The sequence below is a fragment of the Hemitrygon akajei genome, chromosome 25, assembly GCF_048418815.1.
Source record: "Hemitrygon akajei chromosome 25, sHemAka1.3, whole genome shotgun sequence".
NCBI classification, from domain to species: domain Eukaryota; kingdom Metazoa; phylum Chordata; class Chondrichthyes; order Myliobatiformes; family Dasyatidae; genus Hemitrygon; species Hemitrygon akajei.
Window position 1 is genome coordinate 35,871,527 of NC_133148.1, and position 27,226 is coordinate 35,898,752.

General features: G+C 44.3%; 1 protein-coding gene across 4 annotated transcripts in view; it reads right to left on the reverse strand.

Moving 5' to 3' along the window:
• Positions 1-2,473: 2,473 nt before the first annotated feature.
• Positions 2,474-27,226, reverse strand: part of LOC140716517 (spectrin beta chain, non-erythrocytic 1-like) — a 205,206-nt gene continuing 180,453 nt past the window's right edge. For all 4 annotated transcript variants that reach the window (XM_073029317.1, XM_073029316.1, XM_073029319.1 and 1 more), the window contains 8 exons: positions 25,446-25,530; positions 20,914-21,110; positions 19,163-19,542; positions 16,285-16,342; positions 14,387-14,673; positions 9,246-9,419; positions 8,775-8,817; positions 2,474-3,090 (listed from right to left, as the gene is read on the reverse strand). In XM_073029317.1, the coding sequence (XP_072885418.1) occupies positions 2,926-3,090; positions 8,775-8,817; positions 9,246-9,419; positions 14,387-14,673; positions 16,285-16,342; positions 19,163-19,542; positions 20,914-21,110; positions 25,446-25,530 (1,389 nt within the window). In that variant the 3' untranslated portion in view covers positions 2,474-2,925. The remainder of the gene's footprint in view (positions 3,091-8,774; positions 8,818-9,245; positions 9,420-14,386; positions 14,674-16,284; positions 16,343-19,162; positions 19,543-20,913; positions 21,111-25,445; positions 25,531-27,226) is intronic.

Below are 27,226 nucleotides of genomic sequence, written 5' to 3' on the forward strand. Positions count from 1 at the left end.
TACAGTATGTGTGTATATGTGTGAGTAAATGTGTGTATATATTTTATACGTATGTGTGTATTAAATGGTTATATTAAAAAATAGTAATGCAAAAACAAAAAGGATTTAAAAAGTAGTGAGGTAGTGTTCATGGATTCAATGTTCATTTACAAATCAGATGGTAGAGGGGAAGAAGCTGTTCTTGAATCCCTCAGTGCGTGCGTCCTTGCTAACAGTAACAATGAAAAGAGAGCATGTCCTGGGCGATGGGGATCCTTGATGATGCATGCCATCTTTGTGAGGCACCGCTCCTTGAAGATGTCTTGGATATTTCTCCCCATAACCTTAGACCAGGGGTTCCCAACCTGGTGTCCACGGATCCCCGAGTTAATGGCAGGAGTCCAGGGCATAAAAAGGTTGGGAACACCTGCTTGGACTAATTAAGAACATCATTTTCCACTTTAAATATACTCAACAACAGTCTTCACAGCCATCTATGGTAATAAATTCAACGGATTCATCACCCTCTGACCAATGAAATGTCTCATCTCTGCCTTAAAGGGACACCCTTCATTCTATGCCTGTGTCCTCTGGCATTGGACTACCCTACTATTGGAAACATCCCCTACACATCAACTCTATCTAGGCTTTTCAGTATTTAATAGGTTTCAATAAGATCCCCCATCATTCTTCTGAACTCCGAGTACAGGCTGAGATACATCAAGTGCACCTCACACATCAACCCTTTCGTTCTGGGCATCATTCTTGTGAATCTCCTTTGGACCCTTTCCAATGCCAGGACATCCTTCCTTAGAAAAGGGGCCCAAACCTGTTTACAGTGGAATAGCGATCTGATTCTGATTAATTAAACAGAGCTCGCAAGATACGGATGTGTTTCTTTCAGTCTGAAAACAGGAGTATCCAGTAGGGTGATTCCCCCTCACATGAAATCAGTCATCATTCTCAGTCATTTCTCTTATTTCCCAAGGAATGGAGATAGATTTCTGGTACTGTGCTCAGTTATGACCAAAATGTAATAATTACATAGCGAACATACTGACAGCAAATCACACAATTTTCAGGTAGCTTCTAACATCCTCCTCCTTCAAGGTGATGCAGTCAGTTATAGTCATAGAAAAATACAGCACAGAATCAGGCCTTCCAGCCCATCTAGTCTGTGCAAAGCCATTTAAACTGCCTACTTGAATGACCTACACTGGGACCAAAGCACTCCATAGTCCCTACCATCCATGTACCTATCCAAACTTCTCTTTAATGCTGAAGTCAAGCTCACATGCACCATGCTCATTCCACACACACACACGACCCTCTGGTCTTCCCTCATGTTTCCCTTTAAACTTTTCACCTTTTACCCTTAACCCATGACCTCTACTTGCAGTCCCACCCAACCTCAATGGTAAAAGTCTGCTTGCATTTACCCGATCTATACCCCTCATAATGTTATATACCTCTATCAAATCTCCTCTCAATCTATGTTTCTAGAGAACACAGTCCTAACATATTCAATCTTACCGTATAACTCAGGTCCTCCAGTCCCGACAACATCCTTGTAAATTTTCTCTGTACTCTTTCAGCCTTATTTACATCTTTCCTGAAGGTAGGTGACCAAAAGTGCACACATGTGGCATTTAAACAGGCCTGTTGGCCCAACTTTTCCATGGTGGCCACCAAGCTAGTTTCATGTGCCCACCTTTTGCCCACATACCTCTAAACCTCTCCTATAAATGTATTAATCAAAATGTCTTTTAAATGTTGGTATTCTACTTCTACCACTTCCTGTGGTAATGTATTCCATATATGCTCTACCTGCAATGTGAAGAAGGTCCCTTCAGATCCATTTTTAAATCTTTCATTTCTCATCTCAAATCCTATGCCCTCTAGTTTCTTGATCCCCTACCTTGGGAAAAAGACTGCGTGTTCACCCTATTTATGCCCACCATGATTTCATTCACATCTGTAATGCCATCTCTCAATCTCCTACATCGTCTGTTTCACTCTTCACTTAAATAACAATCACATGTCTTGGATGAATGAGCCAAGTTGTGTTGTATGTTAATGTGGTCCAATGCATGTCACTGTGATCTTAGCTAAATATTTATTTAATATATTTTTCTCTTTTTGACAGCAATCCTGAGGAACCGATAAAGGGACAGCACAAATGCCCAAAACCATACAGTTTGACCCAGTATCGTGTTGGTATCTACAGTTCGAACCCCTCAAACGTGACATTAATTCTTCATCTTCCAACATTAGAAATTTACAAATCATAAAAGAATTAGATTCGCCTGTGGAGGATACCAGTTGCTACAATGCCAGAAATCACATTTAAAATTAATTGCTTTACATTTCAATGTTATGCAAAGATTCCAGTTAACAGCAGTGACCATTAAATATATTTCTGCTGATAAATAAAACAAGCAGTGCATCTTCTCAGAAGTTTTCTATTTGTAAAGAAGATTAAAACTGAATGGAGTGATAGTCATTTCTTTTAATAAAATATGTCGATGGGGGGGATATTTCTCTTATTCATTGTCAGTATTAATCAAACTCAAGCCGAACATTTTGAATCAAATCCACAAGTGCATGGAACGAGAGAACAAAAGGCAACAGAAGCCCCAGCAAACTGCCAACGTATTGGATCAGATGGACTTGCCAAGCCTGCCTCCTTCACCATTCAGCCTTGAGATTCCAGCCAGCAGCCAAACATATTCATGAACAGAAGAGAAACTGAACTGTTATTTTCATAGAAAGTCTTCACAAGTCCATTCCAGAGAAGCAATTGCAATTGTTCAACATTTGTGTAAATTATAAAACTAAAAACGTTAGGTCCTCAGGTTCAAGATGAAATCATTTGTACATCAAGTGCAAATCCAAATATCCAATATCATGGCTGTGGTTTCAAAAGTCAATGACAACCTCTTATACTCATTTCTTCTTCCCAAAGAGGCTGAATCTTCGATCACTTTCCCGTTTCGTATTCCCTTCATCGGTGGAGGAGGTAGTAGGAGGGATCTGGCCGCTTTGCTGCGCAATTTCTGCATGTTCTGTGATGGCGGTGGAAAAAGCCTTGATCCAACTGTTCATCTCTTCCTGCAAAGAGATCACGTTTTGGAGATTTATTATCATTTAAGTACCATTCCTAGAATCATCAGAAAATAATTGGCTTAAGAAATTAATAAATTAGCCATCTGCTGTGTAAGTGAATCAGAATCAGGTTTTATATTACTGGAATATATTGCAAGACATGGTTTGTGGCATTAGTACACTACAATAAGTACAAATTACAATAACATTATTATAATCAAGGGTTCATTGTCCATTCATAAATCTGATGGTGGAGGGGAAGAAGTTGTTCCTAAAACTTGCAAACTTGAGTGTGCATCTTCAGGCTCCTATACCATCGCCTTGTTATAGCAAGGGGTGATAGAGGGGATAAGCTCCCACTACCTATTAAACGCTCGCAATAGCACCTATCTCAAGCAAACTCTGACAACCAAAGCCAGCTCCTGGCTTCAAGTGTGGCCCAGCAGAACCACTTTTGCTTACAAGAGAAGAGGCAAAGGTGGGCTACTGGTGCCTTAAAACCAGTTGCTCTGGGCAGAGGGGGCTCATCAGCTGTGGTTGAAGCTCGTCTAGGAGAAGGAGAACTCTGATCTCGAACCTCCGCAGCCATGAGGCTGTCCTCACTCATGGGGAAGGCTTCTGGAATAAACCCCAAGGGAAAAATCAGGAGCTGGAGTCCCTAAGGCATTCGTACATCGAGTTGAAAGCCAACTGGCAACTCCGGTGATGCTGCTGGTGCCAAACTGTATCGGTCTCTGTGATTTCTTTGGGTTCATCAGATGCATTGAGAGGGGGTGTTGCTACATGGACAACAGCTTGATCTCCGTATTTTTCTGGACTGGCCTGTGAATCTAAACAGCTAGGACACCGGATCCTTGGTCAACCCTGGCCTACAGAGGCCTCATCTTGTCCTTGATAGCAGCAGTAAGAATAAGGAATGCCCTGGATGATAGGGGTCCTTAATGATGGATGCTGCCTTTCTGAGGCATTGCCTTTTGAAGATGTCCTGGGTGCTGGGGAGGCTAGCGCCCATGATGGATCTGGCCAATTTTTCATCTTTTTTCAGATTTTTTCATATCCTCTGCAGTGGCCCTTGCATACCAGACAGTGATGTAACCAGTTAGCAGGCTCTCCATGACACATCTGTATAAATTTGTCTTTGGTGACATACCAATTCTCCTCAAGCTTCAAAATATAGCTGCTGTTGTGCTTTCTTTGCAGTTTCATCAATATGTTGGGACAAGGAATACATGCTCAGGGATTACTCAATGACTACAGAATGGGTAATGGTCAACTTTCTAATTTTATCTCATTGTATAACCTGTCACTGCCTTTGTCTATTGACAGTGATCATATATTAAGCATGGTGGTTAGTATTTTATTACATTATATGGTGGTGGAGGAGTGGGTGACCTTCTCCTTGGCTTCATACCTACAAACTGTAGATTTCTCTGGGTAATTGTTGGAGTCAGGGATTGGGAGTTCTTGTACAGGGTACACTAAAGGTTAATTTGCAGGTTGAGTCCATGGTGAGGAAGGCAAATGCGTTGTTAGCATTCATTTCAAGAAGACTCGAATATTAAAGCAAAGATTTAATGCTAAGACTTTATGAAGCATTCATGAGGCCTCACTTGGAGAACTGCGAGCAGTTTTGGGCCCCTCATTTTAGAAAGGATGTGCTGAAACTGAAGAGGGTTCAAAGGAGGTTCATAAAAATTATTCCAGGTTTGAACAGCTTGTCATATGAAGAACGTTTGATGGCTCTGGGCCTGTACTCATTGGAATTCAGAAGAATGAGGGGTGACCTCATTGAATGCTATTGAATGGTGAAAGGCCTTGATAGAGTGGATGTGGAGAGGATATCTCCTGTGCTGGGAGAGTCTAAGGCCAGAGGACACAGCTTCAGAATAGAGGAGTGTCCTTTTGAAATGGAGACGAGGAGGAATTTCTTTATCCAGAGACTAGTGGGTCTGTGGAATTTGTTGCCACAGGCAGCTGTGGAGGCCAAGTCTTTATGCATATTTAAGGTAGAGGTTGATAGATCCTTGACTCATCAGGACATGAAGGGATAAAGAGAGAGGGCAGGAAATTGGAGCTGAGGGGTAAAATGGATCAGCCATGATGAAATGGCAGGGCAGTTTGAATGGGCCAAATGACTAATTCTGCTCCTGTGCCTTACAGTCTTATGGCCTTTCATTGAACATCCTGCTAAAGAACTTAGGAGACCACTCTCTGTACCAGCTGACACGTAAAAAAATTGGATAGGTATATGGACAAGAAAGGAATGGAGGGTTATGGGCTGAGTGCAGGTCAGTGGGACTAGGTGAGAGTATGGACTAGAAGGCCCGAGATGGCCTGTTTCTGTGCTGTAATTTTTACATAGAAATTCCATTGTTATATGGAAATCCATTGCACAAACGCTTTAACTTGCTACTGGCCCCATTCACAGTCAGGCTGCACTACTATAGTATATAGGCATCCGTTAGTCTCGAGAGACCATGGATTTGCACCTTTGAAGGTTTCCAGGGCGCAGACCTGGGCAGGGTTGTATGGGAGACTGGCAGTTGCCCAAGTTGCAAGCCTTCCCCTCTCCACGCCACCGATGTTGTTGGCACCAAGACTCAAGCAGCTTGGCACCGGTGTCATCGCAGAGCAATGTGTGGTTAAGTGCCTTGCTCAAGGACACAACACACTTCCTCAGCTGAGGCTCGAACCAGTGACCTTCAGATCACTAGACCGATGCCTTATCCACCAGGCCACGCGCCAACACACTGGCTGCACCACTGATTATATTTATTTCAGAAAAAGAAATGTGAAAATGTGAAAATGAAGTGGCAGCAAGGAATGAGCAGCCAGGAGAACTCAGCATCCGTGGGTGCAAAGACATCAGGTGGAGACCCTGCGTCAATCCTGATCTCAGACCGAGATGTCGACCATCCCTCTGCCTCCGTCGAAGCTGTCTGACCCACTGATCCCTCCAACAGCTTCTGCTTGGTTCCAGCTCCCAGCATCTGCTGGCTCTCTTGTGTCTCCAGAGAAACGGCAGATTGCTTTAACCCTGAAGGATGCAACTGGGTGTATTTTGGGAGCACCAGTAAAGCTAGAATGGTAGAACCCTATGAAATATGGTGGAGAGAGGGATCCTGGTGAATCCTTATGAACTATAAGCCTGCTGAGGTTCAAAAACTGAAGCTGTGTGATCCTTAGTATCTGTAAGCCCTATACCCAACAGGGAGCTGTCGTTAGTGGACCTTCATCAGACAGAGGAAGAGTGGATCTAATCTGTTGCCCAGTGAAAGTGTCTGATTCCTGCAGTCAGTGATAACATGTGAAATGGTGGTGGTGTTAATAGTGAGGCTATACGATGACATGGACGAGATGAGAACCTAAATAGGAGCAGGACTGGGTCAAATGGCCCATCAAGCCTGTTCCACCTTCTGCAATAAGGGCAGGTTTAATTTAATTTAAAAATGTGTAGTAATGCAATTTATGAGGCAAAGCGAAGTTAAGATGGCACTAAACGGCAGCTCCTTTGCTTGTATCTTTGGAAACAGCTCCATTTCCATCTTTAATATCTTTATTTTTCCCCTTACAGGGTTCCTTTGAAGACACTGACCTGGAGTTACACGCTAAATTCAGTACTTTGCGGGAATGGGACCTGTACTCAGTTACAGGGTTGGCCATTGTTCGGAATGCCAAGGGTTTGGCCTGAGAGTCCGGCATGAATTCGGAAGCCTATGATCTCTAGGCTCTGGAGAAGGGCGGATCCAGGGTCGGTGTCATGGCAGGAGACCTGTGTGTCATCGGGGGAGTCAGGATACCTTCTACGGGCCCGAAGACCTGGGATCTTTGCGATCTTCAGGCAGAGAGCTCAAAAAAAGCGACGTAATGGACTTTTAACATCGTAAACCAGCGAGTCGTTTGTTCCGTCTCCCCGCTAGCTGGGGGAAGAACGGAGACACCTCCTTCTCCCTTATCAGGGTGAGAGAATATCTGCGGTACGTTGAATGCACAGGTGAAACACAAGGCCGTTGGGGTACTGTGCGACTGTGTCTTTGCTGTTGCGCTGCTCACACTTGAGTGCTTGGTAGCGGCACCGATGCCTGCTTTCTTTTGCCGGTGGGGCGAGGGGGGTTTGTTGCTCGCTGCCGCTTACGCGCAGGAGGGAGGGGAGCTGGGGGGGTGTCTTTGGGGTTCTTACGTTTATCTGTCGTTCATTCTTTGGGGCACTTATCTGCTTTCGTGATGTTTTGCGAAGAAAAAGCATTTCAGGATGTATATTGTATACATTCCTCTGACATTAAATTGGACCTTCGAAGCTTTAATAAGACAATAAAGGTCAATAAGACTAAAACATGCATGATAAATAGGTTGCACTGAAGAAAAGGAGGATTTTGGTGTACTTCTCTAAGCATCCCTGACCCTCGTGGCAGAGGTGGGTGAGGAGATACAAGTGCATATGGGATCCCTGTCTCTTCTATTCAAGACATAGAATATAACACAGGGAAGTCACAGTGCAGCTTTATAAACCACAGGACTAGGCCACAGCTGGAAGATGGCGTGCAGTTCTGTTCACCACACTGCAGGAAGGACATGACTGCACTGGAGAGGGTGCAGAGGACATTCACCACTGTGTTGCCTGGAATGAAATGCTTTAGGTATTGAAGGGGGAGCTGATGAAGATATATAAAATAGTAAGGGATAAAAATAGCAATAAACTGATCTTGATCAACTGGGCCAGCGAGCCAAGAAATTGCAGATTTAATTTAGATAAGTGCACGATGTAGCATTTTGGAAATATAAACCAAGGCAGGAGTTGCATGTAATTGGGTACCCCTGAGAGTGTTGTAGAACACACAGATAGACGGATGCAGGTACGTAGTAAATCGAAAGTGGATTCAAAGAGACAGGATGGTGAGAGGTTGTGCATGTTGTCTTCATCAGGATGGATATTGAGTTGGGGTGTAATGTTACAGTTGTACATATCGTTGGGAAGGACACATTGGGAGTACTGTAGGGAATTCTATTCACCCAGCTATAGGAAGGATGTCATTATACTAAAAGGGCATAAAAAGACTTTTTCTGGTTTATCCAGCCTCTTGTTACAACTGAACCGTGAAGTCCAAGTAACATTCCCCTCTGGAGCAGAGGAGAAACAGCCCAGCAGAGGGGACGCCAGAGGTGGTGCAGCATGGTGCATCTTGTTAGTGCTGCCCTCCAGTGTTTGATCAGTGGAATGACAGGCATTCTGCAGAGAACGATACAATCAAACTGCGGGACATGTCCAGGGACTTGGGCTATCTATATATGTGGGGGGTTTTTTAAGGTGTGACAATGCTTTTTTGCGCGCTATTTTTATTCATTTTCTGAGTATATTTTTCACCTTTGCCCCAGAGGAACACTGTTTTGTTCGGCTATATTCATGTATGGTTGAATGATAATTAAACTTGAATTTGATTTGATTTGATCTTGACATTGAATTTGCACGATCAGCATCATTAGATTGACTGGTGTAGCAGGGTCATCTGCTCGGGTCTTCATCCCTATTGCAGGCTTTACCATCTGCTCAGTCCCATTTTCACTTCTCACTTTGCGCACACCACATACAATAAATTCAGCCTTCTCTGTACTTCTCCTACGGGACATCTCACAAGGTGCTGAATCAAACTCAACCATGACCTGCACCCCAACAGTCACAGTGTGAAGCTCACCTCATCCTTTGCCTGGAACAGGTATTCATTGCCGTCGGTTATCCTGTCACAATAAAAAGAAACTCTTAAATAGCAGAAGAAATAGACCACATAAAATATGGAACAAGCCATGCTTCTTAAAACTTTCAGTGCTATTGTCTTGTATGTATGAATCAATTCTCACTTACTAGAGAATAACTGGAAACATTTATCCTCAGAGCAGAAGAGATGTTATCATGATGAAATTAAGACTTTTTACAGCATCTACAAACTCAGTAAATTAATATTCAGATTTTTTTTTAAATATGCAGGTCCTGACACATCAATGAACAATGGTAAAGATGAAGACTGAAGACTTGGAGTTCTGGAGAAATCAAGAAGTGCTTATTGCACTAAGTAACACTTATTCTACCATAATCTAAACCTGTTGTGAACATACACCTTTTTTTCTGAATAAATATAAAATTAGTTTGCTCCTTTCTTTATACTCACCGTATTTTAAACACAAATTTCTTTTTTTTGTAATTGTTGGCGATTTCACAACTGGCCTCGCTAAGTGTGACAAGTGCTTCCCCGTTATAGGTTGTTCCTGCTTTTTGACTCTTGGCATCTTTATAAAACCCCAGATCTCCTTTACTTATGACGCAGTAGACGTTAGCCCAGGACCTGAATGTCAACAATAAGATGGTGTCAAAAATAGCTGTTTTTATGCTTTTATCAATATTTTCAGCAAGACTAAATTTGTTTTATTAATACACAATTTGTATTTTTAACTGACTCATAGTTTTCATAATATTTGGTGTTTGTCCCCCACCTAGTGGCAGAACAGTAGTATAGCAGTTTCAAAAAAACAACACAGTATGTCACCTTTTCATTTTTGATTGGCTAAGTATTAGCACATGACACATGCACTGTGATTATTTATCTTTTAATTGGCCGTTTGCTTATCTCAGGACTTTCCCTTAATTTAAGAATAACAGTGTCAGGCTCTGCAAAAATCGCCATCTTGTCTTTGTCTTTTCCTGAGGTTCTTTCGTTTCATTATGCTCCCTATCTGTTCCTTTGTTGAAACTTTAAAATAAAATAAATGATCGTGAAGCAACAAGTTTTCTCTCATTCTTGGACTCCTAAAAGAACCTTCTAAAAAAATCACCTGACGCCACAAAGGGCTTTATAAACAGGCTGGAGAAAACAGCATAAAGATTCAACGTGTTTAGACAAAGACATAAGAAACAAGTTAAAGTCAATGAACAATCAGCTGGAAAAACTCAGTGGGCAGAGCTGAATCTGTGGGAGGAAAATAAATGTTTCAGGTCAAAGCACGGTCTGAAACTTAGCCAGCTGGTTTCCTCCTGCAAGCCTGTGTTCTTTGAGCAGATTGTTTCCTTCAACAGTCAGGATGCATTGAAGAGAGACCAATCCATAAGATGCAGTCAACTGCTTGTTAAAATGTTCACAAAACATAGTTTCCACAGAGAACATTCCTGGCACGGTAGCACAGTAGTTAGCACATCACATTACAGTACAGGCAACTCAGGTTCAATTCTCACGGCTGGCTGCCTGTAAGGAGTTTGTACATTCACTCCGTGACCACGTGGGTTTACTCCGGGTTTCCTCCCAGAGTCCAAAGATGTACTGGCTAGTAGATTAAATCATGGAATAAATTGCCCTATGATTTTGATCAGGATTAAATTGGTGGATTGTTGGGCGGTGAGGCTTCAAAGGGCCAGAAGGGACTATTCACGTGGTATCTCAGTCAAAACGATATATAAACACATACATTGACGTAGTGGGCTGAGAAACAGTATCTAAACTAAAAGATAAAATGCAAATAGAGCTACACAAAATATATAGCTAAAACTACAAAGAATACTCAAATATTCATAGTTCATCATTATTAAGTGCCACAGTTCTCATGACCATAACTGTCCCTGGCAAGTTGTTCTGCCACGAAGACCAGGTTACTGGCACTGAGCATGGGTCCACAGTGCAGAAGGGAAAAAGGAAGAAGACAGGAGTGACAGGGGACTCAATAGTCAGAGGAACAGACAGGAGATTCTGTAGACTTGAACGGTTCACCCAGATGGTATGTGGCCTTCCAGCTGCCAAGGTCAGGGATGTCACAAATCACATCCACATCATTTTGGAGTTGGGGTTGGGAGGGGGCAGAGCAGCCAGATGAGTTGGTACATATTAGTACCGATGACATAGGAAGGAAAAGCAAAGAGGTCCTCAAAAGAGATTTAGAGAGCTAGGCAGAAAGGAAGAAGCAGGACCTCCAGGATATTAATTTCTGGATTACTACCTGTGCCACGTGCCAGTGAGGGTAGAAACAGGATAATTTGGCAGATAAATGTGTGGCTAAAAAGCTGTTGTAGGGGGCCGGGCTTCAGGTTCTTGGATCATTGGGATCTCTTCTGGGGAAGGTATGACCTGCACAAAAGGATCTGAACCAAAAGGGGGACAAATATTCTCACAAGGAGGTCCGTGTGCATTGCAATGCACAATGATAAAATAGCATTTTGTCTTATCCTTTACTTTCCACACATTGGTTGACTTCTGTTTTAAAGAAGCCAATGAGTGAGTCTCCACAGCTGGAGAGGGTAGACAAATCCAAAGATTCACATCTTTTCTTTAAGAAAAGTTCTCCTTATCTGACTCTGCCACACCTCCTTAGGAGTTTGCAGAGATTCAGCATGACATCTAAAAGTCCATAACTGTGAGCAACTCACACAAAATGCTGGAGGAACTCAGCGGGCCAGGCAGCATCTATGGAAAAGAGTACAGTCAACGTCTTGGGCTGAAATCCTTCGGCAGGACTGGAGAAAATAAAGCTGAGGAGTACACTTAACAGGTGTGGGGGAGAGGGGAGAGAGAAACACAAGGTGATAGGTGAAACCCGAAGGGGGAGGGATGAAGTAAAGAGCTGGGAAGTAAACTAGTGAAAGAGACAGAAAGCCATGGAAGAAAGGGGCGGCACCAGAGGCAGGCAATGGACGGGCAAGGAAAAAAGGTGAGGGGAGGAAAGGGGTTGGGAGCTGTTTATGGTGACATATATGTCATTTGAATATAAATTTGAACTTTGAACATATGTTTGGGATGTGGGGGGGGGGGGGGCACCAAATCCATCAGAGTTCTCCAGTACTTCCTGTGGTCACAAGGACATTCCTTGATCAATACACAGAAAGTGCTGGAGAATTTCCAGCAGATCAGGCATCACCCTCGGGAGGAAAATCAATAGTTGACATTCTAGGCTGAGGTTCTTCATTAGAACTGGAAAGAAAGACGGCAAGGCTAGAATAAAAATGTTGGAAGGGGAAGGTGGAGCACAAGCTGGCAGACGATGGGCGAATCCAGATTGAGAGGGAACGTGGGAAGGGTGGAAAAAGGGAATGATGTGAGAAGTTGGGAGATGATAGATGGAAAAGGCAAAGGATCAAGAAGAGGGTTGACAACAGGACAGTATGCCATGGAATAAAGGGAAGAAAGTATTACACAGTGAGAAAAGAGATATAATACTGATCCTTCACAGCCAGCAGGTCTAATTCCCTCCCAAATAGCATCTCCACCACTGGGATGATTCACTAGCACTTTCTGGTAAATGATCAATGCAAATAGCCTACAACTTCACTGTCGGAGTGGATCCTGGAGCCTGAGTGACCTGGCATTTTTATGGAGTGAACTGAAGTCTTGAAGATGCAGGACAGTTGTGGTGTGGCACGTATGGACCAAATCGAGGCAGCAGGGTCTGGGGCCAGTGGGCAGGGAATGAGCCAATCGTATGGGAATTGCTGGAGCAGCCTTGGAGGCCATTCAATGCAACAGAACGGAGAAGCCAGGAGAGGTGAGGTAAAGTTGAGGCAGAGCCTGAGCCCAAAAGTGAGGAAAGACCCGAGGTTTGATCGATTTAAGCATCAAGCCCAATTGGAAAGGTCAGGTACAGCTCAAATTGAGGTGGTGGAGCTCGGTCCCATGAGCATATTGAAGCGGCAGGACCGGGGTCCAAGAGCAAGGGGCAAGCCAGGGTTTGAACGATTTTAGCCAGATTGAAATGGTCAGGGTGTCAGGGATGGTTCGGCTCGCTGCTCTGCGAGGTTTACTCGAATCTGCACTGAACTGAGGCTGGGACCTGAAACTAACAGGCTTCTAAATCGGCTGCATGATGCCTAGCTGTGACCCATCTTCATGACTTTCAACCCTGAATGTTATTTGCTTACTTTTTATTTCCCTGCATGTTGGATGTTCGACGGTCTTCTTGTGTTTTAATGGATTCTATTGGGTTTCTTTGTTTTATGGCAGCCTGTAAGGAATCTCAAGGTTTCATAAAGTATAGAAACTTCCAAATTAGAGGTTGAGAAGGATTGGCTTGGCAGCATAGTAATCAGGAACTAGGAAACTGCAGGGATTAAAGGTCTCAGCTCAGTCAATCATGGGGACATCTCTCCCTACTATCTGCGGGTGGCGCAGCCTCAAGGTTGCCACATCAATTTTCAAAGATCCCATTCTCCAGACATGCTATCTTCTCACACCTACCATTGTGCAGGAGTTATCATAAAGTCCCACACCTCCAGATTCAAGAACAACTACTTTCCTCAACCATCTGGCTCAGGAACATAGCTGCACAACCATAGCTTTGCAACAGTATGACCACTTTTAAATCCGATCGATTTTCTCTAAAAACTTCATTTGCTCAAATTATGTTCTTTCTTGTATAATTTCAGATCATTTCTACTGTTAATTTGCGAGTGTTGCTTCCCCAGTGCTTATGCACTCGTGATGCTGCTGTACGTTTATTGCATCTGTGCATACAAGTACTTGTCTTTGTGACGACAAGCTCGACGCTAGCTTCAAAACACTGAACAAATGAAAAGCCTGCAACACAACTCAAATGAGTGAGGCACTGACCAGAAGCAAGGTTTGAGAATGTGCAAAACGGGTAGAAGCCAAGGGTGTAGCATTGAGACACTGCCAGGATCAGAGCCAACTTTGAACCAATACTACATGGGTGCAAAATAGTTATGTATCAAGCGTAGGAACAAAAGATGCTAACTGTGCAAATTGGTTAGGGACCAAGGGTAGGGGCAATTCCTACCAAGGGAGTAAAGTATGCAAAGTGGGTAGTCCCCAAGGGTACCAGTATTGAGATACTGCCAGGATGTGAAACAAGGGTACACAGTGAACCAAGACAATGCTGCAAATTGATTACAAATCGAGGGTAGGAACAAACGATGCATAATGTGCAGATTAGATAAGAGTCAAGAGTAAAAGCAAAGAGGTACAAAATGGGTAGGAATCATTCCTACTAAGGGTAGAGTCAAGGGTAGGAACCAAAAGTGCAATTTGGTTAGAAACCAAGAGTAGGAACCATTCCTACTAAGGGTAGGAACTAAACGTACAAAATGTTGAAAGTGTGTAGGCACCAGCGGTGCAAGCATTGAGACACTGCCAGAGTCTGAACTTCATACTCATATGAGGATCTAGACTTCATACTCAAAATGGGTAAGAGCCAGTCCTACCAAGGATAGGAACCAAGTGTGCAAAATGGGTGGGTACCAAGGGTAGACACCAAGCGTGCAAACTGCAAAATGGGTAGGTACCGAGATTACAAGCATACTCGGTAAGATTCAGAATACCTGCTGGATGATTTTTTGTTTGGAGCTTCGAATTCATGCTTGCGTGCAAGGAACCCCTCTTGCTCCGCCGTATGCGTCACCAGCACTGGGGCCGCTGCACTATTCTGGGGAGACGGGGCGGACCTGGATCGGCGAGTTTCCGAACCGGGCTGGTTGGGATCTTTGGGCCGCGGTCTCCTCCTGGGCTTGGGTCTGTCTCTGGCCCGTGGTCTGTCCGGCCGTGGGATTCTCTCTGGGAGCTTCTCGATCCCATTTGGCAGCCCGATGGACAATGAGGAATCGCGCTCCTGTGGGGAAAGACCAGATTTTAACTGCTTGCAGTCTGTTAAGATCACTTGATAGGGCATGAAATATGGTACCTTTCTTCAAAAAGAACAATAGGGTCTGTCAGTCTAACATAGGGAAGTTATAGGGAAAAAAATCCAATGGGTAGGATTACTTGGAGGACCAGCAATTAATCATTTAAAGCATAATTTTATTAATGGACATCCAAAGACTACAACCTTGGCGTAGGGTTTGGAGGCTTGCATGCCTCAACAGCCCAGAGAGTTATGTGGGCAAGAGTCAGGGCCTTGTGGTTTGGCTCTTGGTAGGGTCACCCATGCCAAAAAGGTCAAAGTGTAGAGGCCAGGCTAAAAGCCACCAGTCCTTCAGATTCAAGGGTTCAGCTCAGAGCTAACAGCCTTGACTGATCAAAAAAAAAAATTTTTGCAGAAACAGCAATAAAGATTCCTTCTCTATGGCCAAGGGCAGACGGAGATTGAAGACCTTCACTGGAGAGGGACAGAATGGGAGGGACACAGAATGGGGCCTGAATTGGAGGGCATTGTGCAGGGCAGGGGTTTGGAGAGGGGCTGGAGGTATGGAACAGAATAAAGGCTCCAATATATATCAAAGCTGGAACAGAATATATCCCAGGCTTTTAAAACGAAATAAAGAAGATGCAACGAACTGTTGGAGTGACTCAGTTTGTCAAGCAGCGTCTACCGGAAGAAATGAACTGTTGATGCTTCAGGTTGAAACGCTGCTCGATTTGGTGAGTTGCTCCACCACCTTGCATGTTACTCCAGAGTCCAGCATCTAAAGTGTCTCAAGCAGGAAAGGAGCTTGGCCAAGCTTGTTGTCCACCAAGGTGACGGCTGAGGACTGGAAGGTCGTTGATGTCTCACTGTTGTTTCACAGCAGGAGAAATTAGCAAACCAAGTGGCAAGAGATTACCAATGAAGCTGGGATAACTGTTTCTTAAGAAAGTTTCCAAACATTAGCATTCAGGGGGGCACAGGTTAACCAATTGCTGGTAGCAATGTTCATTCAGGTTATGTTTGCAAAATGATTGAATTTTCTGTGGTGGGAACAAGGAATGCTACTTCATCATCATCATCATCAATGTGGGCAAACTTGGTCCTTGACCGTGATTGTTCTTGGCAAATTTTTCTACGGAAGTGATTTGCTGTTGCTTCTTCTGAGCAGTGTGTTTACAAGGCAGGTGATCCCAGCTGTTTTGGTCCCGTGATTAGGCTAGGATTAAATCAGGGGATTGCTGGCATGGCTCGAAGGGCCTGCAGGGCCTGTTTCATTCTATATCTCAATCAATGAGTGTCTAGAGTTTCTTGCCTCCAAGTTAAAACCCCTGGTCACACTTAAGGTTACCAAGATGAGCACTTAGAGTAGTGGTTCCCAACTTGGGGTCCACAGACCCCTTGGTTAAGGGCAGGGGTCCCTCTGACTTAGAGCGTCAGTATTAAAGGGCTTCATTTTTGAGTCGTCTGCACTCAATAGTTTCAATGATTCTGAGCCTGAAACTCCTCAATATTCAACACTTAAACAGCAGGAAATAAGCTCGTTCAGTCCAGATCGGTTTTGCACCCTTGCAAACAGAACAAGTTGAGCTCACTCACCTGGGCTTCCTTCTCCTGTAACTGCTCGACAATATCAGCGAGGGTTGTTTTCCTGTCCCTGTGAAGATAAGACGACAGTTTGGAACTGCTGATCCTTGCCGAATGATGAGTTTAAAGTGAGTGTGAGGATGGGGGGGGGGGGGGGGAGGGAGAGGAAGAAAGTGGGTGGGTCACAGTGATTTTAAAGTCAGTGTGGAACAAGGAACCAGTGAGGTTAAAATGAGTGTGGGAATGGGGTCCTGGCGAGGTTAAAGCACGACAGAAGAGAAATCTCAGTGGGGTGTTCATGGGCATGTTTGAAGTTGACCAAAATGAGAGAATAGTTACCAACACAGACGGAATCATGGGCCTCCTACCTGAGGTACAGAGCAAAAAATATTCTGAACACTACAGACTCTAGTTAGGCAACTGAAGTATTTTTCTAATTCAGATCGTCATGATTAGGAAGGATATTGTAAGTGTTTACTTGAAAAACAAACCAAAACCACTGAGAGACCGAGCGAAGGATTCAACCCTGTGTGACGCGCGTCCAAATTACTGAGCTCCAAGTTGAAAAAAGTACGTTCAATCCTTTATTAGGAAACCAGCGAAGACGAAAGATCTTATAGCAGTATTATAAATTAGCGTAACAAAAATTAGTGACATTAAGTGGAATAAAAGTAATTTGCATTCAAATTAGCGGTCAACAATATAAAATCTTACCTGGCTCACTCCCTATCAACTGAACTAACTAACTGGAACAAAGCATGAATACATGACTCTACCCATTTCCTTCTACCATGACCCAACCCACGTGACAAATTACTGTAATCCGTAATAAATGTGCAACACAAAAGACAGTACAGACAGAAAATAGGTACATGGTTCCTACAGCTATGAAGGTGTTTGGGAGAATGGGAGAGAGAGGCTGAATCCGGAACAGATCCAGTGGTAAAGCACTTTAGCTGCAAGATTACAGTGAAGAGGTTGGGATTGCTTTTTCTTGCAGCAAGCAAGGCGGACATGGGATGGGATACTGGACAGGGTATAACAGGAGGGCAATGTTTTACCTCTGCGGACACTGTCTACACTTCTTCCTGCCTTGGTAAAGGGGCCAACCTAATCAAAAACCCCATCCACCCCAGGATCTTTTCCCCCATAATCGGGCAGAGCCTGTACCACCAGGCTGAAGGACAGCCACTATGGAATGGACCTTTAAAAAAATAAAGGTAAATTCTTGATCTCGCAATCGACTTCATTCGCACTTGATTTATCTGCCTGTGCTGCCCTCTCTCCCCAGCTGTATTCTCCACTCTGCCTTGTTCTCTTCTTCCTCAACAAATTTATCATACCTAGTACAATAAAATGGATGCTTTAAACTAATCATCCTTGTGGTCTTGCACCTTATTCTCTGCCTACGCTGCGCTTTCTATGTGACAGCAACACCTTATTCGACATTCTTTTGCATAGATGGCAAGCAAAGCAGCATTTCTCCACCGTACCTCAGTACTATTGACAATAATAAACCATTTAACCAATTCCAAATCCCACATTATTTTTTAAACTATTTTACTCTACCCCCTAGTTCGCTGATTTACAAAACCTAAGAAAACTGCAGATGTTGTTAATATGATACAAAAAAAAATGGAAGATACAAAAAAATCTTATCACCTCAGTCACAGAGTCTTAGAAAAGTACAGCACAGAAACAGGCCCTTCGGCCCATCTTGTCCGTGCAGTCAGTAGCTGTGGAATGAGAAACTGAGTTAATATTGCAGTTTGATAATCTTTTTGCTGGAACAGGGAAAATTTAAAAACAAAACAGCAATGGGCAGGAGGAGGGATGGAGAGTAAAATAAAAAGAAATGGAATACAAAATATGGGATGGAACTTGAAAGAAAATTAATTGCACAGAGCAGGGGTTCCCAACCTTTTTTACGCCATGGACCAATACCATTAACCAAGGGGTTCTGTGGACCCTGGGTTGGGAATCCCTGGTACTGACGGATGGAGATGGAAAGGGGCCAGAGAAGGTATATTAATAGACACTATTTGTCAGAGTACTGATAAAGAGACTGAGCCCAAATGCCAGCCGTTTATTCCTCTCCATAGGTGCTGCCTGACCTGCTAAGTTCCTCCAGCACTGTGTGTGCATGTTTACTCTGGATTTCCGGTATCTGTATAATCTCTTGCATTTACATAAACAGAGGCCATGCTGTCTTGAGGTGGTGTTAAAAGAGGGAGAAACAGACAGGGACAAGACAAACCTTTGAGATACAGAACAGAGCATTTGCTGGAAAAATGAAACAGAGAATATTGCAAGAGTCTATCAAGTTGGCAGCATACATGGCAGGAGATGAAACGGAGTTACATCAGATGGAAACACAGAAAACCTACAGCACAAGACAGGCCCACAAAGTTGTGCTGAACGTCCCTAGAAGTGGCACAGAATGAAACTAAAACATTTGCAGAGAGGAGAAATCTGAAATATGCCAGAAAGTGCCGGTTACACTCAGCAGGCCGAGAAGTCTTGGTAAAGGGAGAAGCACAGTCAACACGCCAGGTGAATAACCACCTCCCCAATTACGAAAGTAGTTGCACACCTCACAGACACAGGCCAACTCACCATGCATCCCAATGTTCAAACACTGCAATACAGTCAAAATACTGGTGGAACGCAGCAGGCCAGGCGGCATCTAGAGGAAGAAGACTGAGTCCTGACAAAGGGTCTCGGCCCGAAACGTCGACAGTGCTTCTCCCTATCGATGCTGCCTGGCCTGCTGCGTTCCACCAGCATTTTGTGTGTGTTGCTTCCATTTCCAGCACCTGCAGATCTCCTCGCGTTTACTGCAATACAGTAACGCCTCAGGAGCAAAGACCACTTTAAGAATATTCCTCACCCAGCAGCGTCCTGCTCCACCTCCCGCGGCTCACTCAGCGACTCCTGCCGTTCGATCCTGCGCTCCTGCCTCACCTCGGCCTGCTCCGGCTGCGGCTGCAGCCGCTCGCGCTGCGGGTGCCTCGTGGCGGCCGGCTCCTGCTTCTCCTGCCTGGCGGCTCTTTTGGCCGGCTTGTACTCCCCTCTGTCGGGGTGCTCCTCCTCGAGTTCGTCGACAATTTCGTACCTCGCCTGCTGCTTGACGGGTCGGATTCCCGCGACGGCCACCGACTGCTTAATTGGGGAGCCTCTGGACTCTGGCAGCACTCTGCGGCTCAGCATAGGCGTGGCAGGCTGCTGAGGCTGGACAGCAAAGGGAACCTTATTCTCCATGCGTTCCAGCTGAGGGAGAAATCAGAAGGGAAATTGTTATGGCCAGTGGCATGGAAAAGAAACATCAAGAACGTCAGGGCACTAGTTAATCTCAAGGTACGGTAGAGCCCCTTCAATTCAATTTCAAAGTACAATTATTATCAAAGTAGAACATCGGGGTCTCTCTTCCCACCATCACAGACATTTACACTACACGCTGCATCCGCAAAGGAAACAGCATTATGAAGGACCCCATGCACCCCTCATACAATCTCTTCTCCCTCCTGCCGTCTGTGAAGAGGCTCCAAAGCGTTCGGGCTCTCACAACCAGACTATGTAACAGTTTCTTCCCCCCAAGCTATCAGACTCCTCAATACCCGAAGCCTGGACTGACACCTTGCCCTATTGTCCCGTTTATTATTTATTATAATGCCCGCACTGTTTTGTGCACTTTGCGCAGTCCTGTGTAGGTCTGTAGACCAGTGTAGCTTTCTCTCTGTGTGTTTTTTTTTACATAGTTCAGTCTAGTTTTTGTACTGTGTCATGTAACACCATGCTCCTGAAAAACATTGTCTCATTTGTACTATGTACTATACCAGCAGTTACGGTCGAAATGACAATAAAAATGACTTGACTTGACTTGACATATTCAGTATACAACCCTGAAATTCGCCTTCCCCACAGACAGTCAGAAAAAAACCAAGGAACCAATCCATTCAAGGAAAATCAGACACCCCTCTCTCACACACACAAAAAAAAATCGCACAAATGGCAAAAAAAAAGTGAAAACTCTGAACATAAAACCCAAAATCAAAAGGCATATTTCAGTTTCAGTTCAGTGTTCATCATCTGCAGGCTGCCACAATCCAAAAATCACCCAAAAATTAGCAGCAAAAGAGAGTGAGCAGAATTAGAACTAGTAATTAGAACACATCGTAAACCTGATTTGGAGTCCAAATCTACAATCTGTACCGATTAAACCTTGCTCCGGCACCATCCGCCGACAGCATCGAGGGAGGGAGAGAGATCGCTCGAATGCAAGGACCTTCCCTCAGGAGTAGTGAGCGAGAGACCATCGCATGCAGGGACCTGCGCCAGCAGCAGTGAGTGAGAGGCCGGTAGACGATGCTGAACACTCGCTCGCAGACATAGATAGGTTCTTGATTAGCCAAGGCATCAAAAGGTATGGGGTGAAAGCAGGGGAGTGGGGATGACTAAGAATTGGATCAGCCCATGATTGAATGGCGGAGCAGACTTGATGGGCCGAATGGCCTACTTCTGCTCCTATATCTTATGGTCTTACGGTCTACTTTTAATCCCTTTTGAATGTCGTAGATTTGAAGATTTGGATGTGATCAGATGAGCAACTTTTGTATAAATATCATCCAAAATGAAACGCACCGTGGTCAGTCTCCTCAGCGAGCTGAACCTCTCCTCCCAGGCTGCTGCCGACTTGCGGAAGGCTTCGTGCCGTTTGATCAGCTGTTCCACCTCGTCCACGCTGTTGCCCAGCTGCTCGCTGGTGACCAGCCGCTCTTGCGTGCTCAGCCACGACTCGGCCACCACCGCTTCCTGGGCGAACTGATGGACTTCCAGCACTGAGGGGAGGACAGAGTGCTCACATCAAAAACACTGCCCCAAGCCCAGATCAGTGAAAGCAACATGGAGACAGGCAACAAGTACCTAGCATAAAGGACCGCACTTGGACTGTTGGTATTAGATTCATAGAAAACTGTAGCACAGAAACAGGCCCTTTGGTCCATCTAGTCCATCCTGAACCATTTAAGCTGCCTACTCCCATCGACCTGCACTGGGTCCACAACCGTCCATACCCCTACTATCCATGTGCCTATCCAAACTTCTCTTAAACGTTGAAATCAAGCTCACATGCACCACTTGTGTTGGCAGCTCATCCCACACTCTCACCACCCTCTGGGTGAATAAGTTTACCCTCATGTTCCCTTTAACTTCTCACCTTTCACCCTTGACCTGTTTGCATCCTTAACCCAAGACCTCAGTGGAAAAAGTCTGCTTGCATTTACCTTATCTATATTGTGGGTCTTAATTGATTGGCTTAATCTCAGGTAATAATGAGGTGGTCTACAGATAAGAAGTCATCACATTGACACTGTGGTGTCAAGAAAACAACTTCTCTCTCAATGTCACAAAAACAAAGGAGCTGGCTGTGGACTACAGGAGAAATGGAGACAGGCTCATCCCTATTGACAATGGATCTGGGGTTGAGAGGGTGAACAGCTTGAAGTTCCTTGGGATAAACATCACTGAGGATCTCCCGTGATGTGTACATATTGGCTGTGTGGTGAAAATGGCACAACAGCACCACTTTCACCTCAGAAGGTTGAAGAAGCTTGGTATGCCCCCCTCAAATTCTATAGGGGCACAATTGAGAGTATCCTGACTGGCGGCATCTCTGCCTGGTATGGGAACTAACCTCCCTCTGCAGGGAGTAGTGCAGACAGCCCAGTGCATCCGTAGACGTGAATTTCCCACTATTCAGGACGTTTACAAAGACAGGTGTGTAAAAAAGGGCCTGAAGGATCATTGGAGACCAGAGTCACCCCAACCACAAACTGTTCCAGCTGCTACCATTTGGGAAACGGTACCACAGCATAAAAGCCAGGACCAACAGGCTCCGGGACAGCTTCTTCCACCAGACCGTCAGACTGATTAATTCATGTTGACACAACTGTATTTCTATGTTATATTGACTGTGCTGTTTTACATGCTATTATAAATTACTATTGCACATTTAGACAGACATAACATAAAGACGTTTACTCCTCATGTATATGAAGGATGTAAGTAATAAAGTCAATTCAAATCAAAATCATAGAGGGATGCAGTAGGTAAGCTGGCCCACTAAGCATAGGAGAACCATCTATCACACATTTACACCAATCCCATATGATATAGGAGCATAAAAAGGCCATTCAGCCCATCATGTCTGCTCTGCAATTCTGTCATACTAATTTTTTCCATCATCATGCACCCCTCTAACACTTAAGTACCTTAATAATCAGGAACCGATAACGACTACCTTAAATACACACAAGGACACACCCTCCGCAGCCCTAGGATAGCTTCCTCACCTCTTCCATCAGATTTCTGAACTGCCCTTGAACCCGTGAACACTACCACACTCTTCCTCATCTGCACTATTTATGTTTTTCTTGTAATTCTTAATACTTTATGTTTTGCACTGCAGTGCTGCCCAAAATCAGCAAATTTCATGGCATACAGTATGTCAATGATAATAAACCTGAATCGGATACTGTGGAGTGGCACAGTAGAGTACTTTACAGTATCAGCAATCCAGGTTCAATTCCTGCCTCAGAGGAGTTTGTACATTCTCCCTGTGACCACATAGGTTTCCACTGGGTGCTCTGGTTTCCTCTCACATTCCAAAGATGTAACAGCTGATAGGTCAATTTATTATAGTTAATTGTCGCATGATTAGGCTAGGGTTAAATCGGGGGGTTGCTAGGCAGTGTGGCTCAAAGGACTGGAAGGGCCCGGTCTGCGCTATATCGCAATAAATAAAAAAACTCTGTGTGATAAACACAGTGGATTTCCTTCATATGAAACGGGCTGTCAGTGGATGTGCTTGAAGCAGTAACAGTAATAACCTCGAAAAGATAGTTAGACAGACACACGGACAGAAAGGTTGAGGCGGATATGGGATATTCAGTCAAATGGCCCGAGCTTGGATGGGCATCTTCATAAACATGGACAATTTGGGCCAAGGTTCCTGTGCTGATTCAGTCTAGGAAATCATGTGATAGAGGGTTTGTCTAATCAGGGGAAAGCTTGTCAAAGGAAAGCAGCATCCATCATCAAGGACACCCACCATCCAGGCCATGCTCTCTTCTCACTGTTACTCCCCTCATTGAAATGTTCCCACCTCCAACTGACTCACTTTCAAGGACTCTTCGTCTCATATTCTTGATAGTTATTGCTTAATTATTTTTTATTATTATGTATGCATTCTTGTACTTGCACAGTTTATTGTCTTCTGCACTCTGGTTGAACGCTCTCATTGGGTGGTCTCTCATTGATTCTGTTACGGTTATTATGCTATAGAATTATTACGCCCATAAGAAAATGAATCTTAGGATTATAACAGGGTGACCTAAACAGGTGGCCCTCCTGATCCGCGGGTTCCACATGCGCGGATTCAACCAACCGCGGATCGGGAAAACCCGGAAGTTCTCTCTCCAGCACTCATTATTTGAGCATGTACAGACTATTTTTTCTTGTCATTATTCCCTAAACATACAGTATAACAACTATTTACATAGTATTTACATTGTATTAGGTACTATAAGTAATCTAGAGATGATTTAAAAGTACAGGCAGTCCCCAGGTTATGAACGAGTTCTGTTCCTGAGTCCGGCTTTAAGTTGGATTTGAAGTCGGAACAGGTACATCCGGTATTATTTAGCGTCAGTTAGTCAAACGTTTGTCTTAGTATATAGTATACCTTTTACCTTTCTATGCATATAAAACACTTAAGAAACGTATGTATTTCAATAATTAAACCACTGCATTGCTTAGTAATAATTGTAGCTTTCATCAGGGCAGGGCCTTTCACATGCTCCATTAAATTTATTCCGATCGTTGACCGACTGTAGCCTAACACTTTTCCAATGATTGATGGCATTTTACCTCTTCCCAATTGCTTTATTACTTCCACTTTATTTTCAATTTTGATCATGATTATTTTCGTGAACAGAAACACTGCGGATTCAGTGCTGCGCCGCCAGGACCTAAAGTCCACCGCACTAAGACAGGTTAAATAAGGTCCAGGATTCTGCTGGGTCCTAAAGACCATCGCACTGGTTAGGCTAAATAAGGGACTTGAGCATCTGCGTATTTTGGTATTCGCGGGGGATCCCGGAACCAATCCCCTGTGGATAAGGAGCGCCGACTGTATATACTTTGATAATAAAATTTACTTTGAAATTTGAACTTTGATCAGGAAGAAGGTAGAGGAGCAGGCCTCCACACCACCAGGGTCAGGAACAGTTATTACCCATCCCCATCAGGCTCTTGAACCAGTGTGGATAGGTTCACTCACCTCAACTCTGAACTGATTCCGCAACCTATGGATGCACTGTCACAGACTCTAAAACTCACAGCTTCAATAATTGTTACTTACTTATTTATTATGTCCTTTTCTATTTGTAAAATTTGTTGTCTTTTGCACTTCAGATTTTTGACCATGGTTCCTTAAGGTTGTTACAGCCGGGGGGATGGTTGTTGGGATAAGTTCCCACTACCTATTAAATGCTCCTAATGACAGGCGCTTCAAATAGCCTCTGACAACCAAGCGCAGCTCCTGGCCTTCACGTATGGTTCAGCAGAACCGTTTCTACTGACAGAAGGGGCAAAGGTGAATTACTGGCGCCCTAAAACCATCACTTCGGGAAGGCGGGTCTCGTCAGCCATGATCGGCAGGTCATCAAGGAAAACTCTGATCTCAAACCTCCGCACTTGAGACTATAGTCACTCATGGGGAAGGCTTTGGGAGTAAACCCCGGGAAAAAATAAGGAACTCGAGTTCCTAAGGCAGTTCTACATTGAATTCTGTGTGACTGTCCTGAGATGCTGCTGGTGCCAAACTGTATCAGTCTCTCCCCTTCCCTTGGGTTCATCAGATGCATGGAGAGGGGAGCTTGCTGCATGGGCAACAGCTTGCTCTCCATATCGGACTGCCCTGGCTTGTGTATCTAGACAGCTAGTTTGCAACGTCCAACAAATTTGCCGCAAAACCAACAAATTTCACAATGTGTGCTGCTGATTAAAAACCTGGTTCTGATGTTTATTTTAGCTCCAGTTTCCAGCATCTATGGCCTCTTGTGACTGCTGAATCTATTGTCATCTCTGGAATTTTCTCCAATGCAGATACTTACTCTGTTGTAACCATTCCCAGTGTTTTTCCCACTTCTCCATCATCTCATCCTGCTTCCTCAGCACCTTGTCCATCTTCTCCTGAATCTACAGTCAGAATTAGAATAGAATTCAAACATTGAATATCGCTTCTTCAGTTTGTTACCTGGTAATTGGTGTCATGTGCACGGTGATAAAGCAAAAAGATCTTGTTCATTGTTTCATCCGTACAAACCTATTGATGCATCACAAAGAAAGACGGAATGCAGAATTTACTGTTACATTTACAGAGGAAGTGTAGTTAGGTAGAGAAATAAAGTGAAAAAATACAATGAATTCGATCTCTGTGATGGACAGCACTCAGTCCACGTGCTCCTTACAGACGCACTTTTACACACCGACATTGCCTTGTCATTCTGCTGACGTTGTGACGAGTGTACACACTTCACTCTCTTCCCTGGGATATTCTCATAATGGGTCCTAAAGGATTTGGATTTATGGTGTCTTTCCTGCCACACACTTCGGAATATTCAATTTCTTTAGTAATGAGGATGTGTAAACGTGCATATGTTGCTTGTATACTGTATTTAAGGTTGCTACTTCTGTTTATTTTGTAATACGATTGTAACTACATTGTGGGGTGCGTCATATTCTAATTCATGTGTAGTCTTAAGTTAACTTTGTGGGTAATTAAAGATGGTATGTCCTGGTGTCTAATAAATGGGGGATTGATGAGAGGGTGAGGGGAGGGAGAGAGGGGGGAGTGGAGAGAGGTGGGGGGAAGGGGAGGGTGAGGGTGAGAGGGGACGGTGGAGGGAGGGGGGAGGGAGGGGGGAGAGGGAGGAGATTGGGGCTGGCAGGAGTTCACACTGGACAAAGTATGGACCTGTTATTGTGTTTTCTGGTAGATATATTTTCATAAATATTGGCAGTTTTCTTATCACTACTTTCACAAGTTTGATTTGTTGACACAACTCAGTAAAAACAGTCTTGCACTAAAGCGTTAAATGACTGCAGCCATTTTTTTTTCATTTGGGACATAACCCACATATCTAACAATCTCATAATTTTATATTTTTTTAATTATTGAGCCACAGCAGGAACAGGCACTTCCGGCCCTTTGAGGTGCACCACCCAGCAACCCCCGATTTAACCCCAGTTAATCACGGCACAAATTACAATGACCGACTAACCCATTCCCAAGAGTGGGAAATGAGCCAACGTTTGGCCATTTCTGGAGTGGACTTGGAGGCAGAACCAAGCTGAGGTGAGCGAAGGTGAGTCAGAGTCGAGGAGTCGGGGCCGAGGTCCAAAATCGAGGACACACCCGAGGCTTGATCGATTTAAGCACCAGGCCGAATTGGAAAGGTTGGGTACAGCCTGAATCTAAGAGACGGGGCCAGGCTCTGGGCCCAAGAGCACATCAAGGAGGCAGGGCCCGGGTCCAAGAGTGAGGAATGACCCGAGGTTTGGAGCTAGGGTGCATGTACTCCATAGAAAAGAGTAAACAGTTGACTTTTCTGTCTGAGACCCTTCATCAGGACTTGGAAGATTTAAACTTCCTCAGAGTAGGCATCCCTACAGCAGACTTTGCAGTGTAGTAGTCAAATCACAAACAAGAGAAAATCTGCCGATGCTGGAAATCCAGAACAACAAAATGCTGGAGGAAATTGGCAGGCCAGGCAGCATCTATGGAAAAGAGTAAACAGTCGACATTTTGAGCCGAGAACCTTCATCGGGATTCCATTTACCTCATCCTTCAGCGGTACAGTAGCATAGTTCTACTGAAGGGTCTTGTCCCGAA